The sequence below is a fragment of the Podarcis filfolensis genome, assembly GCF_964270895.1.
Source record: "Podarcis filfolensis genome assembly, chromosome: 2".
NCBI classification, from domain to species: domain Eukaryota; kingdom Metazoa; phylum Chordata; class Lepidosauria; order Squamata; family Lacertidae; genus Podarcis; species Podarcis filfolensis.
The window spans coordinates 42,229,163-42,245,573 of NC_139605.1; the positions used below are offsets into that span (position 1 = coordinate 42,229,163).

General features: G+C 39.1%; 1 protein-coding gene across 3 annotated transcripts in view; it reads right to left on the minus strand.

Moving 5' to 3' along the window:
- Window positions 1–16,411, minus strand: part of APPL1 (adaptor protein, phosphotyrosine interacting with PH domain and leucine zipper 1) — a 37,713-nt gene that overhangs the window by 10,584 nt on the left and 10,718 nt on the right. For all 3 annotated transcript variants that reach the window (XR_014545347.1, XR_014545348.1, XM_083603032.1), the window contains exons 7-21: window positions 16,324–16,382; window positions 14,350–14,496; window positions 13,672–13,754; window positions 13,412–13,570; window positions 12,063–12,251; window positions 11,135–11,177; window positions 10,422–10,478; window positions 7,813–7,904; window positions 6,571–6,753; window positions 3,724–3,773; window positions 2,720–2,894; window positions 2,582–2,618; window positions 2,102–2,248; window positions 1,913–1,963; window positions 170–259 (exon numbers count right to left, since the gene is read on the minus strand). Coding sequence is in view for 1 of the 3 variants with exons in the window: in XM_083603032.1 (XP_083459158.1) it covers window positions 170–259; window positions 1,913–1,963; window positions 2,102–2,248; window positions 2,582–2,618; window positions 2,720–2,894; window positions 3,724–3,773; window positions 6,571–6,753; window positions 7,813–7,904; window positions 10,422–10,478; window positions 11,135–11,177; window positions 12,063–12,251; window positions 13,412–13,570; window positions 13,672–13,754; window positions 14,350–14,496; window positions 16,324–16,382 (1,562 nt within the window). In the remaining 2 variants the exon portion in view is untranslated. The remainder of the gene's footprint in view (window positions 1–169; window positions 260–1,912; window positions 1,964–2,101; window positions 2,249–2,581; window positions 2,619–2,719; window positions 2,895–3,723; window positions 3,774–6,570; window positions 6,754–7,812; window positions 7,905–10,421; window positions 10,479–11,134; window positions 11,178–12,062; window positions 12,252–13,411; window positions 13,571–13,671; window positions 13,755–14,349; window positions 14,497–16,323; window positions 16,383–16,411) is intronic.

Below are 16,411 nucleotides of genomic sequence, written 5' to 3' on the forward strand. Positions count from 1 at the left end.
GAAGTTGCCAGATCCTTCTATATAGTGAGAAGGTGGGGAGGGGTATTACTCAGAAGGGTGGTGGGAATGGGTGATTCACAGCTATCTGCCAATCTGCCAATTTGTTAGAACAAATCTGTTTTCTTGCATACAAGTTCTTTTCCAGGTAAAATTTTGGCAAACAACATACCTTTTCTATTTGTTTCTGTTTACTGAGTTCTTTTTGTTGTTTCTCTTTCACTCTATCCATTTCTTTCTGCTTTTCTGATGTTCTGCGATCCTGGAAAATTAAAAAAGGTACAGCACATTAATAATTGTTAAAGTAATTTACGTCATAAATACTTGATGAAAAATTGCATTAGTATGTTATATAATATGTTCCATGGAAAGTTTCACTTCAGAGAACTGATGTACGTAGCAAATATTTTTAATAAATATCTGCTGCTGCCTTTCAAAATAGAGGAACTGCCTGCATGATTCTGCATGATTCTTCTGCACCATCAGATTACAGCAGAAAAGCAATAAACTACCAGACCAGATAATTTCTATACTGGACACTGTTTGAAAAGGAATACTAGTTTGAAAAGGAATTTCCTGCCTACTTTGCAATGCTGCAAGTTTTTTGTTGCTTTTTTAAACGAAAACTCAGCATGATTTCACAGTGACCACATGCCATGAGTTAATAATACTTTAGCAACAGATAGTCATGAAGCATGTTCTCAAAAGATATGGCTGGGCAGTGGGTAGGAATTTGTAAAGCCAAAAAACCTGGAAAAGTGGTTTCAGGCAGCATGTCTAGTCCTTAATTTGAGACAATGGCCTTTAAAGGCTTAAGGAACTCTGTTCCTGTAAATCAGAGGTGTCCAACAGGTCGATCGCGATCTACTGTTAGATCCCTGGGAGGTTTTGGTAGATTGCGGTCGATCGCTGGGTCCCTTTTCTTAGCATTGGTAAAACAGAATCTGGCTCCAGTCCCCTCGCCCCACCCTCCATTGTTGCACGATCTGCAGAACGGAAGACGGAGTTTACTCAGTGAGGCTGTTTGTTTCCCCAGATCTGCTGGTGAGTGGCTGTTTTTTCTCCCAAAACCCATAAAAACGAGGCTTTCCTCCTCCCTCCTCCCTAAAAAAATCTCAACAACCTTGCCCTGTACCCCTAAAAATCGTGGCTTTCCCCCTCCCTAAAAAAAAGTCAACAACTTTGACCTGAACCCCCCAAAAATGGGGGTAGATGACTGCCAGTTTTTAATTCTGTAAGTAGAGCACAGTCTCTTGGGAGCTGGCCACCCCTGCTGTAAATACATTCCTGTTCTCTAGCTCAGGGTGGTTAAATGAGGAGTCACAAAGGACACTTCTAATTTTGCCTTGAAGTTAATACGGTTTTTCTTCTCCAACTCCTGATAGCTAGCAACTCATGCCAAATGCAATGCAGATCTGGATTGCTTTACTAAAGTGTTTGCTTACAGGTATCTCTGTAAAAATCAGTGATATGGATGTTCCAAAAAAGTTAAAATTCAAATTAAAAAAGAAATCATAGAATAATTTGCAGCTTGCATCAGAAAAGTTTCTGATGGCCTAAGGAGTGATCTACTTTAGCATCTTTATTTTACTTGTATTTAGTAAACAAAACTAAAAAACTTTCAAACTGCTTAATATATTTCCAATTGGCATCCATTCACTATTAATAAAGAACTTATGAAACAGAAATGTTTCTCCAGAAAAAAAAGCACTGGAAGAAATGCAGGCCCATAGCACTGGTCATAGTACATTTAAGAAACAACTGGTTAACAGATCATGTTAGAAATGGTTAATAGGCAAAATATATTGTGTTATTGAAGATGCCTAAACTGATGGCCTTCAGGTTCCTTTCAGCTCATTAATTCTGCGGTGCCAACAGAATGCATACATATTTTACATCAAATGAAAAGTCTTACCAATTCAGCATGAAATGCGATCTGTTTTGCAAGTCCCACAGAATCACAAATCTAAATGGGAGGGGGAAAAGGAACACACAGCAAACATGATCAACTGTGACCATCTTTAAATATATAATTAAATCACATTGCTGCAAGTATAGAATAGTTCAGCGTATTGGAGAACTTTAGCTGGAGCATGATAAATACCTTTTCCCCTTCATTATTTGATTCGAATATATAGCAGACTGAAGTTGGTCTACTGTCTGCTCTCCCTGCTGAAGTCCGAAGCACAAATCCAAAAAGCCGTTTGTTTTCCTGGTGTGTGGCATACAGAACTACATTTGGCAACGGAAACTGTTAAGAAAAAAATGAGAGAACTTTAAAGCTCATTGAATACCAGATAAACATATTTAATGTTAGTTGCTGGGCCAGATGGGAGGTGTAGTTCAGCAACATCTGGAGGCTGCTGTTATAACTTACAAGTTACAAATGCTGGAGTAAATGTGACACTACGGAATGGATGTTATATGATAAATATGTGGAACCTGAGCCTGTTAAGTTGTGGTAAAAGTACACATAGTAAATGGAAGGTAAGCTTGGGTGCAACTTATAATTGACAGAAAACAGAGAGTGTATTGATGTATCATGAAGTATGTTTCTATAACTGCTTTGATTTTAGCAACTCACCCTGAGTCTTGTAACTTGCGTCTGAGGGTCAATTAACCTAGAAGTGTTAATTTAAGAAACTATAAGTTATGATACAAAGAAAAAGAGAACTGTAATTAAACACTGACAAATGTGCTGGTTTGGAATGAGAATACTTACTTTAAACAATCACATGTGACCAACAAATGTGATTCTGTCATTCTGAAAATGTTGTGTATAGCTCGAGCTGCTAGTATTTGGCGCATTGTTTCATAAACAACATCAGGACTTTCATCCGACTTCACCTCCATGGATCCAAGGAATCTTACAATAAATAACTGATGTAGGATAGAATCTGGAGCAAGCACATATTAAACAAAATGATATGAACAACATCTGGGCTTTCTAGAAAACCAGTGGCCTTGGCCTAACAGAATAACAATACACTGCCCCAATTTAATTCAATTTCAATTACTTTAAAAGGATATAGCAAATTTAAGCGTTCCCCAATCTAAGGACAAGAAATGGCACTGTCAAATGAAAGTTGTGCTTCCTTGCCTTTGGAGATGTGGACAGGAGTGTGCAAATCTGAACTTATTATATAGTTTGTCTCTGTAGATCATGATGCCATGATCATGATGATGATGTACAAGATTGACATAGGTTAAACACGACATGAGATTCTCCATCTTGAACCTTGCTTGACCTTGGTACAAGCCTGATGCTGGCCTCATCTCAGGAAATACTTCATACCTTGCAAATCAAGCTGCTAGCAAAGTCTATCCAAACTCCTGAATGGAGGCCTTCAAGCTAATGGTACAGGAGGCAGACAAAGAGATGGTTCAGTTAATCGCTCACCATCAAAAGTCTTTCACCCTTTTGTCAAGCAAACAGGATGGCCAGTTTTCAGTTATTTTCTCCTCAGGATGAACAAGGTGTGAAATGGACAGGAACACTGGGAGAAAGACAGGAATTTCTAGTCTCAAAGCCTACCCCACTTCCCTACTAGGAGGCATTAGCTATGAAAATTATTAAAACTCCAACTAGGAACTGTTTAATTCTGTTCAGGCTCAACTGCAAAAGTGTTTGCCAACACTTTTCATCAACACGTTTAGAAGAAGGGGGAGGGGGCTACAGAGATGATAATTAAATACATCTTCAATTTAAGTACAGTTTTGCTCTACCTTCTGTTTCTGATTTGGTTCCTCCAGATTCTCCAAATGGATTTGTTCGTCTGTTAATAATAAATAATAATACAGTGATTCTTGCACACTGAATCCCAATAATCTAATTCTGTATTATAACAAAGCAACGATCAAGATTTTAAGATCATGTGATGATACATGCAGCAATGGGTTTCACAACACAAACTTTTTGAAGATCTATTCTACTGAAGAACTGCTGCACTTCAGTAAAAATCAAGTGAAAAGATCAGTAGCTTGGAGTACCATCCCAATGTTTTAGCTAGAAGATCAAAAGCAACCCATGAGAAACTTTTATGTACCTCAGTTCTAGTCTGATAAGTTAGCTAATTTTCTTTCACTTGAAAAATACAATGCAAGATTGCAAGTTGCAAACAGAGCAAAAGGCCATCTTCTCCAGTCAAGAATGCATACCATCCCATTTATTTGTTATACTATTCGGTTATAAACAACTACCATTTAAAATACAGCTTTCTGAAAGCATTAATTGGATTTAGTGTTAAAAGAAACATGGGCTACACATGACTATCAGCAGATGTATCATTAATTGTAGAATTATACTTGTGAAAATTCTCTAGGCTTCTAGTGTGTATCACAGGCATATGAAAAACTTTAACAAAACTTAAAAATTGGGTCTTATTTTGTTAATAATACTTTTGAATATAGTGGGTGGTATTGAACTAAGTTTTACTCAGATTAAATTTACTGAAATTAATAGGCCCAACTTAGTCATATTCATTAATTTCAGTGGGTCTATTCTAAGTAAAACTTAGCTGAATACCACCCAATTGTATAATACATTCAGAGCTTATGTTTTCACAATAGTAGGAAAAAAGAGAAAAAGAGCAGCTTTCACTATGCTAATTTTAAACAGAAGCCACTTAAACAAATAAGCAGCAAATTATTGGTTATCTCAGTTAAATTGTGATGCCAATTTATTTATAGCAGTTTCTCAGGAAACTTTTAAAACTGCTGTCTTTTCATGGATAGGAACTACTAGACTGAATTTTCTGACTGGAGTTTCCAAGTGCCATTCAGAATTACAACCAGAATGCATCTGCTCAACACAACTAAATGTATCGGAATACTGACCTTCAGCTTTGGGGTCAGAACTAATTGAAGTCTGAGACATTTTCAGCATCGTTTAAGAAATTCAGTCAGTTTAGCAATGATCACTCAGTTCTGGACTTTTCACCGAAATAGCTTGTGTCTCCATCAGAGCAAAGCTCAAGAAACTGAGCTTCATTACTGTCATTGCACCTTGGTAGTGGTGTTCAAATGAGTTCTTGGGAACTTTGTATCACAGACATTTTATTTCAAATATTAAATATGAACTCACACTTCTTCTGCCAACAGTTCTCTTTGAGTCAATTCTCTACCTGTTTTGAACTTTTCTTAGTGGTAACTGAAATTCACTCATTCCTTTACACAAAAATCCCATACATCAATCCAAGTCATAACTGTCTCAGTCAGCACCTGGCTGTCCCATTATCTATCACGAGGGTGCCTAAGGCACCACATAAAGTAGAAAGCAGTGGTTCTCCTCATGCTGTAATTTCTGTACAGAGTAGAAGAGTCCTAGCACATTTGCAGAGCCATAAGACAAAGACATGCAGTATATTGAGTCAGATACTGCCTGTTCCTGTTTTAGCTTTAAAGCTTCTCTATCACTTTCCTCATTCTCCATTAAGACTAGTCTTCATGTTACAAAACTGCATTTATTGGAGCCTTGTAGATTTACTGTAGGTACTGACTGCTGCTTCATTTTTCATATATGTAAAAGCATAAGTTACTTAACTGATAAAAAGCAAATGCTTAAAATATTCAAATTTAAAATAAAATTATTGGGTATAGGTAAGAAATATATATCTTTAAAAACTGTCAAAATTTATCTTCCTAGGAGATGTGACCCTAAAAGCCTAGATCATTTTCACTAACCTTTTTAAGCTTAGGATGACAGTCATCAGTCTGATATCACTACCTAGAGGCAGGGCTACCACATTTCTCTTGGGTTTCTAAGAGGAAATGCCCAAAGTGCTGGGGCAAGCAAGCAGTAGGAAAGGAAAATATGGGTTGTTGTTTTTTTAAACCAAACAGGTTAAAGTTTGCTCAGAAGGATGAAAGAAGTCTGCTGCAAGAATTAAGATATTGCACATAGAGGTTCAAGCACACGCTTTTCCATTTGTGCATTATTTTGATTTTGCAGCTCTTCTCTGATAGGAGGGGCCATTGCAGATCTGGCAATCCTAGCCCTTAAAGGACTGAGCCAGAGTCTGTGGAACCAGACACTTTCAGAAGCCAGCCCCCTGCCCTTACATGCATGCATTCCTCACAGAGTTTTAAACAGGTAATGGCCATGTCAACATACACCTTAATAGTGGCTACATGCTATTCTGGTTTCACTCTTAACCAAAGATTTGATATTTGCTTCAAGGCCTTAAACTTAAAACTTAATTAAATCAAGCCCTATTTAGGACTAAACATAGTTAAAGCTGATGAAAGTAGTTGATGGTAGACTGAAAGCATACAGCCATGGTGGGAGACAGCAAGCTGTCCCACAGCATGCTCCTCATCCCATTAAAGTAGCACTTGACACGTCTCCCTTATTGTCTGCAGTTTGGTTTCCCCATTTTAAATTGCTGTAATACGTATTTTATCTTCTGTAAACCACTTTTGAGTGGTACAGAAATTATTATCAAATAAAAGATTGTGAGCATTAATCTGCATAGGCTCAGATACATCAGTGAAGGGCATTATATATTGTAAACCAGCAGCATTTGCTTCAGTTGTGTTTTGCCATTTGTACATCATTTGTTGCTCTTCTCTTACCTGCCTCCCTGCCCTGAGGATTTTGCTTGGCCAGGTTGATCTTCGCTTACTGGAGAAATAATGTCAAATTGTATAGGAGTGTCAGGTGCAACAAGAGAGTCCAAGGAAAGAGCTGACAGAGATGCTGAATCAGAGCCCAAAGACCCAGTGCTGCTAGTACGAGTCGTGGGAGGACGAGCCTGTCTAAAAAAAACATAAAACCACACAAGTAAGAACAGAAGGAATTGTCTCAAGCTATACAATGTTTTATGTTTCAGTGGATTCTGAGGAAATCCCTAGTCATCATCATTGTCATCATCAATAATCACTTCCTTCCCACTTACCAATCTGAAACTACCTGCCAATCATCCCACTTCAAGTCAGTATGATGGTTTTAAATAAACCACCTGAAACTCAGGATCACGGAAACACCCTAAATCAGGATTGCCAATGCAGTGCCCTCCAGATGCTGGACTATAATTCCCTTCATCTCTGCCCACAGGCCATGCTGGCTAAGGCTGATGGGAATTGGGTGTCCAACAACATCTGAAGACAGCTCAAAGCCTATCTAACAGTTACCCTCACCATCAATTTAGAAGCCTTAACAGAATGGTCATGAAGAATAATAAGCAAGGGCCTAAATAAGATAATGTGATAATTCCTCAGATCATGTCCAGGTCAAACAGGCTATTAAAGTGACATACCTACAGCATCCATTCCATCAAGCTGGAAGAGAAGTACAGTGGTGCCTCGCAAGACGAAATTAATTCGTTCCGCGAGTCTTTTCGTCTTGCGATGTTTTTCGTCTTGCGAAGCACGGTCCGTTGCAACTGCGCCTCTTCAAGCGGCTTTAAGAAAAAAGCGAACAAACTCGCAAGACGTTTTCGTCTTGCGAAGCAAGCCCATAGGGAAAATCGTCTTGCGAAGCAACGCAAAAACCGAAAAACCCTTTCGTCTTGCGCGTTTTTCGTCTTGCACGTTTTTCGTCTTGCGAGGCACCACTGTATATAGGACTGCAGCTCCCTTCCATTAGCTCTGCTTAAAGACAAGGAACTTTATACTTCTCTCCAAATGTTCCCATTCCTATTGTTCTCTGCAATATGTCTGAGAGGAAATGCATGGCAATTCATTGCAAGCTTTAAGTAACCTTCAGTGATATTTTAAAACAACCCCAAATAACCATCCAAACTTCACTGGCTCCTGGAGAAATAACCAGGATTGACTGAACATAATCTTTAAACAGTGTGCTGTTTTACAACTTACACAGCTGGTCTCATGCTCTCATGTCTCTGCTGGAAGGAAGGAGAGGGGGTAACAGCTTCTAAAGCCGACTGATTTACACGTGCAGCAATTTCCTACGTTTGCAGGGAGGGTGACAAAAAAAGGAGTTTCCTTTCAGTTAAATTTGAATATACACTTCTCATTGACAGTCACATAGAAGCTGTGTGCCAACTGTATTTTACCCTCTCAAAATTATTTTTATAAATAATTATATTTAAATCTTTACCCTGCTCCATTGTAAGCATTTTGGCAAATGCAGTAGACACATAAGGGTGCAAATGGCGTATTTCTAGAATAAAGAGCCTTACCGTACAAGAAAACAATTCACATCTCAGAGCTGCTTCGCATATTTCTTTCCCCAATACAAAGTGATCTTTATAGTGAAAATGCAATTTATGAACATCTAAATGACAGCAGAGGTGTATTTATCACATACTGATGATGAAGCTGATAGATACAGGCACCCCCGTCCCTACTTACACAGGTGTTATTCACGCAGCGGCCTGGAACGTAAGTATAAGCAGACTTTTTCAGCACATTTTTTATGCTGAAAAAGCCCCCCTTGGCTTATACTCGAGTGAGGCGCACGGCTGCAGTGGCGGCCGAGCGGCCATAAAGGAGCCCTTTCTTGTCGCTGGTCCTGCCGCCGCCTGCCTCTCGCAAGGCCAGGCACAGGAGCCAGAGTTGGGAGAGGTGCTACACTGTGCCTCTCCCAACCGCGGTTCCTATGCCTGCTCTTGCGAGTGGCAAAGGCAGCGGCAGAGGGATGAGCGGCCCAAAAGCAGTCTTTCAGGCTGCTCCCTCCTCCACCACCACCTTTGCCGCTGTTGGTGGCGGAGGAGGAGGAACGAGCAGCCCAAAAGCAGCCCTTTTGGGCTGCTTGTTCTTCCTCCGCCACTGCCGCCACCACCACCACGTTTGTGGTGTGGTGAACCAGCTTATACTCAAGTCAATAAGTTTTCCCAGTTTTTTGTGCTAAAATTAGGTGCCTCGGCTTATATTCGGGTCGGCTTATACTCGAGTATATACGGTAAGTGAGCACCCTCTAAATGCCCTCTCTGCCACTTTTTCTCCAGTCCACACCAAAAACACTGTTTCTAGCACTGAGATCAGCTGGAACCTGGAGGATGCACAGAAAAGTGGCGGCGGCGGCTGTGCTACTACACACATCGGATGTTAGTTGAGGAGGCTGAGCAGCTTAAACAAAGCCCCCACTGTGCCTCCAGTCTCTTTGGGGCTTCCTCACTGGCATCCTCTTTGGGCTCCGGGGAGAGTCTCCTTGTAAGCCACAAAGACTCTCCTGCTCTCTCCCACCATTTCCAGGTTTGAATTTAATTACAGTGGTGCCCTGCAAGACGAATGCCTCACAAGACGGAAAACCCGCTAGACGAAAGGGTTTTCCGTTTTGGAGGTGCTTCGCAAAACGAATTTCCTATGGGCTTGCTTCGCAAGACGAAAATGTCTTGCGAGTTCCTGCGGGGTTTTTTTCCTCCCCCCCCCCTTTTCCCAAACCGCTAAGCCGCTTATCAGCTGATCCGCTAAGCCGCTTAACAGCTGATCCGCTAAGACGCTTAACAGCTGATCCGCTAAGCCGCCAAACAGCTGATCCGCTGATCAGCTGTTCCGCTAAGCCGCTTATCAGCTGATCCGCTAAGCCGCTAATCAGCTGATCCGCTACGCCCGCTAAGCCGCTAACAGCGCTAATCCACTAAGCCGCTAATGGGGTTGCTTCGCAAGACGAAAAAACCGCAAGACGAAGAGACTCATGGAACAGATTCTTTTCGTCTTGCGAGGCACCACTGTATTTATTTACCAGCGCTACATATATGCATGGTCACACACGAGTCAACTGTGTGTAAGTGGTGGTGGGGAGCCTGTATAGCGTTTCTTTTCTTCCAATCTTATTAATTTATTGGCTGGAAAAAATATAGAATATTTAAAATGGAGCAAGTAAAATTAACCTTGAATAATTGAGGCTGTCTCATCAGTACTCTAACAAATTCCATTCTTTCTCTCCAGTACAAAGCATCACAGTTGACTTCATTATGGCTGAGAAGGAGAAACTCCATGAAACTTTCCCTTCTCCATCCAATTACTGCCCAATACAATTTGTATCATTTTCTAAAGACACAAGTGCAAAATTATAGGTAAATTTTAGTAACTGATTTTTGCCATGCAAGCCTTTGGTATGTCAAGGATTCATTTACGGTACTTATAGCTTCAGACTTTATTCCAAATCATGGTGAAGAAGAGTGCACGATGAATGAACTGACAAATCAAAGTTACAGCTATAGTTGTGTCTCTGAGGCAGCTTAACACTGAAACAGAAAAGCTGAACAAATGGAAAACAAAAACAAGCAAGTAGCTCTAAATCATAGTATGCTTAGAAAGCGGTATAAGTTGCTTTAAATTGTAAATGCAGGTTTAAACCTGAAGTTTCATACTCCATACGAGAACTAATTTATAAAACACTCCTCTTAATTTCCCAGCACAGACTAGATTAGGAAATTTCATTAAAACACAAATTTAACTTTTCATTTATGTTTATAAATAAAATTTACTCTGACATTAGAAGAAATAAATCACATTACCTCTGGGTTTTCACTTAGATAGATCTGTTTGGAGATGTTGTTTATTGTACATATCCACTGAAAAAGAAAGCCAATAGGTGCAACTAAGTTTAAAATAGTGCAAAAATCCATATTTTTCACTCCATTTTCTCCATGTAATTTGTTTCCTCTACATGTTCATATTTAACTTCTGAAGCAGCTAATTTTTCAGGGAGTTTAAAAATCTGATTCATCTGATCACATGGGGGCAACAGTGGAAAGTTTAATCACAGGAAACCAACAGTATAGAGATTCCAGATAATGCTGTTTTTAAAATAAAAATTATTGAGCAAGCTGTTCATACCTGGTCAAAAGTACAAAGAATTCCTTACAATAACCTACTGACAATACTCATTTCAGTTGATCAAAATGGTACACAGAATAAGTCTAATAATACGGTGAAGAATTAATCTCATTGTGCAAGCTTTTCTTGAATTACTTGGAATTTAGTTGGTTCTGGAAGTTGAGAAATCCAGTTATGACTCTCTGGGTACTTTTGATGATGTCATCTTTTTATCTGCTTTAATAAGATGTGCTGAATTGGTTTTACTGTGGTGGTGTTTCAATGTGTACTGTATTTTAACCTGCTTCGACTGGGGCCACAGTCAACTTTGTCAGATGCTCATCTCTTTAAGTCTTTGAAGCGCCACAAGACAATCTGTAATTTTAGCACTCATTCTTGTGCAGCAGCTTACCTCTTCATAATCTTTTCTGCTCTCTGCCTGAAGAATTGAAGACCTGGCAGAAAAGTAAGTAAAAATGAACAGATTTAAATGTATTTCTCAAGGGAAATAATATAATGTAATATAATATAAAATAATATAATATAATATAATATAATATAAAATATAATAGTAGGAATTTTGATACTATTTAGGCAGTGTATTTCTTTACTAAATATAGGATTGACACTTTGCTGCTTTCTAAACTATAGATAAAACACTCTGGATAAAATACACTCCAGGTGTATTTTTCACATTTGGAAAGTTTATCTATGTGCCATGGGGCTTACCAAGTCCCAGGGGTGAATAGCACATATCCAGCTGTGTCCATGAGCTAAGCAACTGAGACAGCCACTCACTGATACAAGGGTGGTAAAAGTCAGCAATCTTGAGGTATCTATTATAACAAGAATTTGGCCCTGCCTGGGGTTGTGCAATACTGTCCTCTCAGTAAAAGAACAGAGGTGGCAGGCAGGCAAGCGGCAGGTAATGAAGAGTTCAGTAGAAAATAATCTGGGGCTAGATAAACAAAAATAATTTTAACTAAGAATCTAAAATGGTAATATACCCAATATAAACATTTGTTTTAATGAGCCTACTCCAAGTAAAGCTTGAATACAGCACATCCTCTCATTTTTTTGGACTACAAAATTTACTTAAAATTTCAGCGCACAGAATGATATCAAGTCCTGATCAAATGATCTGATTTAATATCAACAATTTGGATTTTACTAGAAGTTTTACGTGCCTGCCATTTTCTCCAATCTGATGGACAAAAAATGAAGCCTCCCTCCCTTCTACCCACACATTCTCTCTTTAATAATCCCCCCCAAACCCAAAGTGCTTTCAATTTTCTCTCTAACAGCTACATTAGTTAAAACAAAAGAAACAAAATACAAACTTTTTGCCATCAAAAGAGGTTATCTGAAAGCAGTATCTTCTGTCTTCACAATCCACAGCCATTACTGAACAGTTGTCTATATCCATAACAAGTCCTCCAGCTACATCGCCTCTTGCCTGACTCATTAGGTTTCCACCCTGAGTGAAGTAAAATTGTCTGTCCCAGCTGGAAGACACCAGCCCCGTTTTACTGAAAATTAAGAAGAGAGATTAACTTAATATTTTACTAGCTGGAGGCGAGCATAGGCAGGCATCTCCACACAGAAGAGCTTTCACAAATCCAAGGCCTGGTGTAAAGTTCATATCATCACTTCCCAATCTAACAAGAGTGTGCATGGCAGCTATTTTATCAGTCAAGTGCCTTTTATCAGCTCTGGTTGATAAGACAGTTTTGGTCATTCCTGGACTGATATAGCTGTGCCACTGTGGTTCTGGCACTGGTAGCCTCAATGCTGGATTATTACAATGCAATACACTCTATGTAGGGGTTCCCTTGGGGTTAGTCTGGAAGCTGCAGCTGATACAGTAAGCAGCAGGTAGGTTGTTGATTCAAGGTTTTGCTTTTAGCATTTAAAGTTCTTAACTTGGGACCAGGTCCCAAGGAGACTGGCTGACCCCATATTTCCCTGCCCAGCAACTGTACTCCTTTAATGGGGCACTGATGCGTGTGCCACATGCTTCAGAGATGCACTTAGTAAGTACTAGAAACCAGGCTTCTAGTGTTGCAGCTCCAGCCCTCTGCAATAAGCTACCTGAAATTAGATAAGCACCTAGCATCTCGGTATTTAGGGCACTATTAAAATATTTTGTTCAAGAACGCTTTCCCTGAAGTGTGGCCCAATCATGTTATGGAATATTAATGAATTAATTATAATAAATGATTTTATTGGTGTTCAGTTTTCCAATTCTGTAATCTTTTGTATCTTATCTTATTGTACACTGCTTTAATACCTTTTGGCTGTGAAGCTGCTTATAAAACTGCAAATAAAGAACATAAAAAGTCTCTACCACATTAAGACAAAACCATACGCATTGCATTTCAACTTTGTAATCTAAGCATTTACTGGCATTCTAGCATAGTTCTTTAAAAATACTTTGATTTCAAAAGTTCTTTTTGCAAGTTCTTCTATTAAATTTTCTACATCACTTGCCACGAAATGTAAGTATGTCATTTCAAAATAGTTTATTCAACACAGTGTTAGGGGAAAGATTAGAAACTTAAACCATTTCAAATATTTGGAAGACATAGGAAATACTCCTATTTTTAAATGCACATAGCAATAATTCAGGTCCTACAAACTAGCTTAGGCTGTTGCAATTCATACGTAGACAGAGGAAAGTGATTCTTACTTTCTTGCATTAAGATAACCAGCTTTCCGAGTAAGGTGCCGCTGGACAGGAAATTTTGTAGGATCAGGATCTGGCAGGTACAATGGGTCACTGGCTGCCTCCAAGTCTCCTATAGTCTGCTGCATAGTCTCTACGTCATGGTCCATTTCCCTACGAACACTAAACAAATTGGGCAAATGCTTTAGTTTAACTGTAATAAGTATTTTTTTAATAAAAAAAGACGTTAAACCATTCATTTTAAAAGAAAAAAGTTAACTTACTCCTGAACACTTGTCCCAATATTTGTTAAAAATTCTTCCAGTTGTTCAGAAAGATTTTCTGAGCCCATCTTAAAGAAGCTTATCTTTTAGAAAGGAGAATCAAATCATTTAACAATTAACATTTAGGTGTGTATAATGGAAATTAAGATTCTATTTTTAAAGAAACAAAAATATAGCTACAGACGCAGAGCAGGATAATCAGTCACACTATATGATTAAGTAAAGAGTAAACTGAGAAAAACACAACCCCTGTAAGAGACTGTATTCACAATTTCTCCTAACTAAAATAATAATCCCCACTAATTACAAGGAGGAAGAACTATACAGACTGTACAGTGTTTTAACTTCTGTTTATATATGCCTTTATCTCCTCAAAAAGCTTAGACAGATTCAGTCTCCACAATTTATCTGCATGTTGGGAGTCTCCCCACACCTCACCCGTCAAGGACTTGTTCTGTCAATACTAAATGCAAATGGTAGCACAAGGCAGTCCTATTTCCTCATGTACTGAATTTTCATGCAACTGGCATATTTATTTTTGAGGTTTTAGTATTTTTAAATTGCTTTAAGCATCAAAAACACTCCTATAATGCTAGCACGCCTGTACGTGAATCCCAAGTACACTTATTATTTAACCAAAATAATTTTATGTACACATCTCATTTCATAGACATTCACCTGAGCTTGCATGTATCCTAACAAGGGTTCCAACATAGCAATTTTCTTCTTATACTGCAGAGTATTTAATGCACAGAAATAATGCATCATGGTCTGATGTTGTTTCTTCCGGGAAGTATATACATCTTCTGTAACCTCATACTTGACCTGAGGAGAAACAGAATTTCTGACTCAAGGCAGTGTATTGTGCCAATAAAAGAATTGTTTTACATGACATTTATTAATTAACAACTCTTTTTTATTATTAACATGCTATGTTCACAAACACTGTCCTATATAACTAAAGTTACACAAACCATAAAACAATTAAAATGATAAATTAAGATCAGCAGAGCAATAAAGCCAATCCCAAAGCAAGCTTAACCAAATCCTTCCAAAACCTTGGAGAACAAGAATATTCTAAGTAGCCCATCAAGATGTGGCCACCTGTGCCTCAAGGGAGAACTAGTCCCCAGAGTCAGGCACAACCACCAAGAAGGCCCAGTGTAACCTCCACATACAGCAAGCAACACTCGCCAATGAGACAAGAAGGGCTCCTTCAGCCAATCTCAGAGCCCAGGCTGACTGATATGGGTAAAGATGTTGCATCAAGTACGTAGGAGCCAAGTTGTGCAGAGCTTTGTATGTTAACATCAGCACCTTAAACTAGGCCTGGCAGCATATAGTGTTAGATAGGCTTCACTATAGAACATATGCATATGCACCAGGTCTCTTCTGATCTGCTTTATCATCAAAAGCTCAGTAGGAAACCAAGGCACAATTTAGGCTCTGGAGTGAGAGGTGTTTAAGAGCAATCCCGCCAACCGCTCACCATTCCACAGCAAAACCAGGGCCTCAGCAGGAGCATCAGACGTGTTAAACAGAAAATCCCCCAACAAATTCAGGAACTCATGAGATTTCATAAGCCTCTAGGGGTAAATCATACTAATCAGTCCTCTCATACCTATGGAGGGGAATTGGGTGTCAAGTAAAACTATAGTAGGAAACAGTCCATCCATGAGAAAGTATTAAGGACAACCACCCCAATCACAGAACCAAATAGGTCCACTGTGTGGCAAAGACCAGATCAACGATCACAAGCAATTGGGCCACTGTATGAATATAATAATACCCCGCTCATCTGGCTGGGCTTCCCCAGCCACTCTGGGCGGCTTCCAAGAAAATACTAAAATACAGTAACCCATCAAACATTAAAAGCTTCCCTGAACAGGATGCTGGACTAGATGGACCACTGGCCTGATCCAGCAGGCTGCTCTTATGACATAGCCCCATGGTTGCCATGGAGGCCATGAATTCCTGAGCTAGACCTAAGAAGACAACCTCAGTGTGGATGCTGAAGTCCTCAGTACAACTGTCTGTGGATTCTCCAACACCACCTTTGAGACCACCTCAGCCAGCTTTGACAGGAAACTATTGGATAGTGGGATGGGTGGTATACCTAGAGGATGTCTTTTTTGTCTCTTTGGTCCCGCACTAAAAACCAACCCTCAAATTTAGCACTCAAGCACACTAGCTTCCTGTAAAAGAGATGACATTTTGATAGATGAAACACCCACTTCCTCTACCTTTCAATCTATGCTGGTGCTGCACTAAATTACCCAGGAGAGGGTAATTTGGAGTTGTTCCACACAACCAGATCTCTGCAACAGCAAATCAGCCTCCTTATTCATGAGCAGGTTGTAGTTAACAGGCATTAAGCTCTGGAGATTTAATATATAAACACCTCATGTTTTAAAAAAAGAACTAATGCCTTCTCCCCATTCTGCTGTATTGAAATACGTATTTTCAAAAAAAAATTCCACATGACACCACATTTACAATGGAACAATATATATTTTCTATGCAAGAATGTCTAAACTGCTGGAGGTGTGTAACAGTTAATATAATTAAGCATGTGCATCATTTAAGAATTACCAGATTTTGTAGCCATTCTATAACATGAAATCTAAGTGCTGTATTGAAAATTTCTCAAACCTTCTCATTTTCTCTTTTTTTTGACAGTCGACTATATCTGGTGATGGCAGTATCATGATCTGCAAAATGAAGTTTACACTGCATTTGA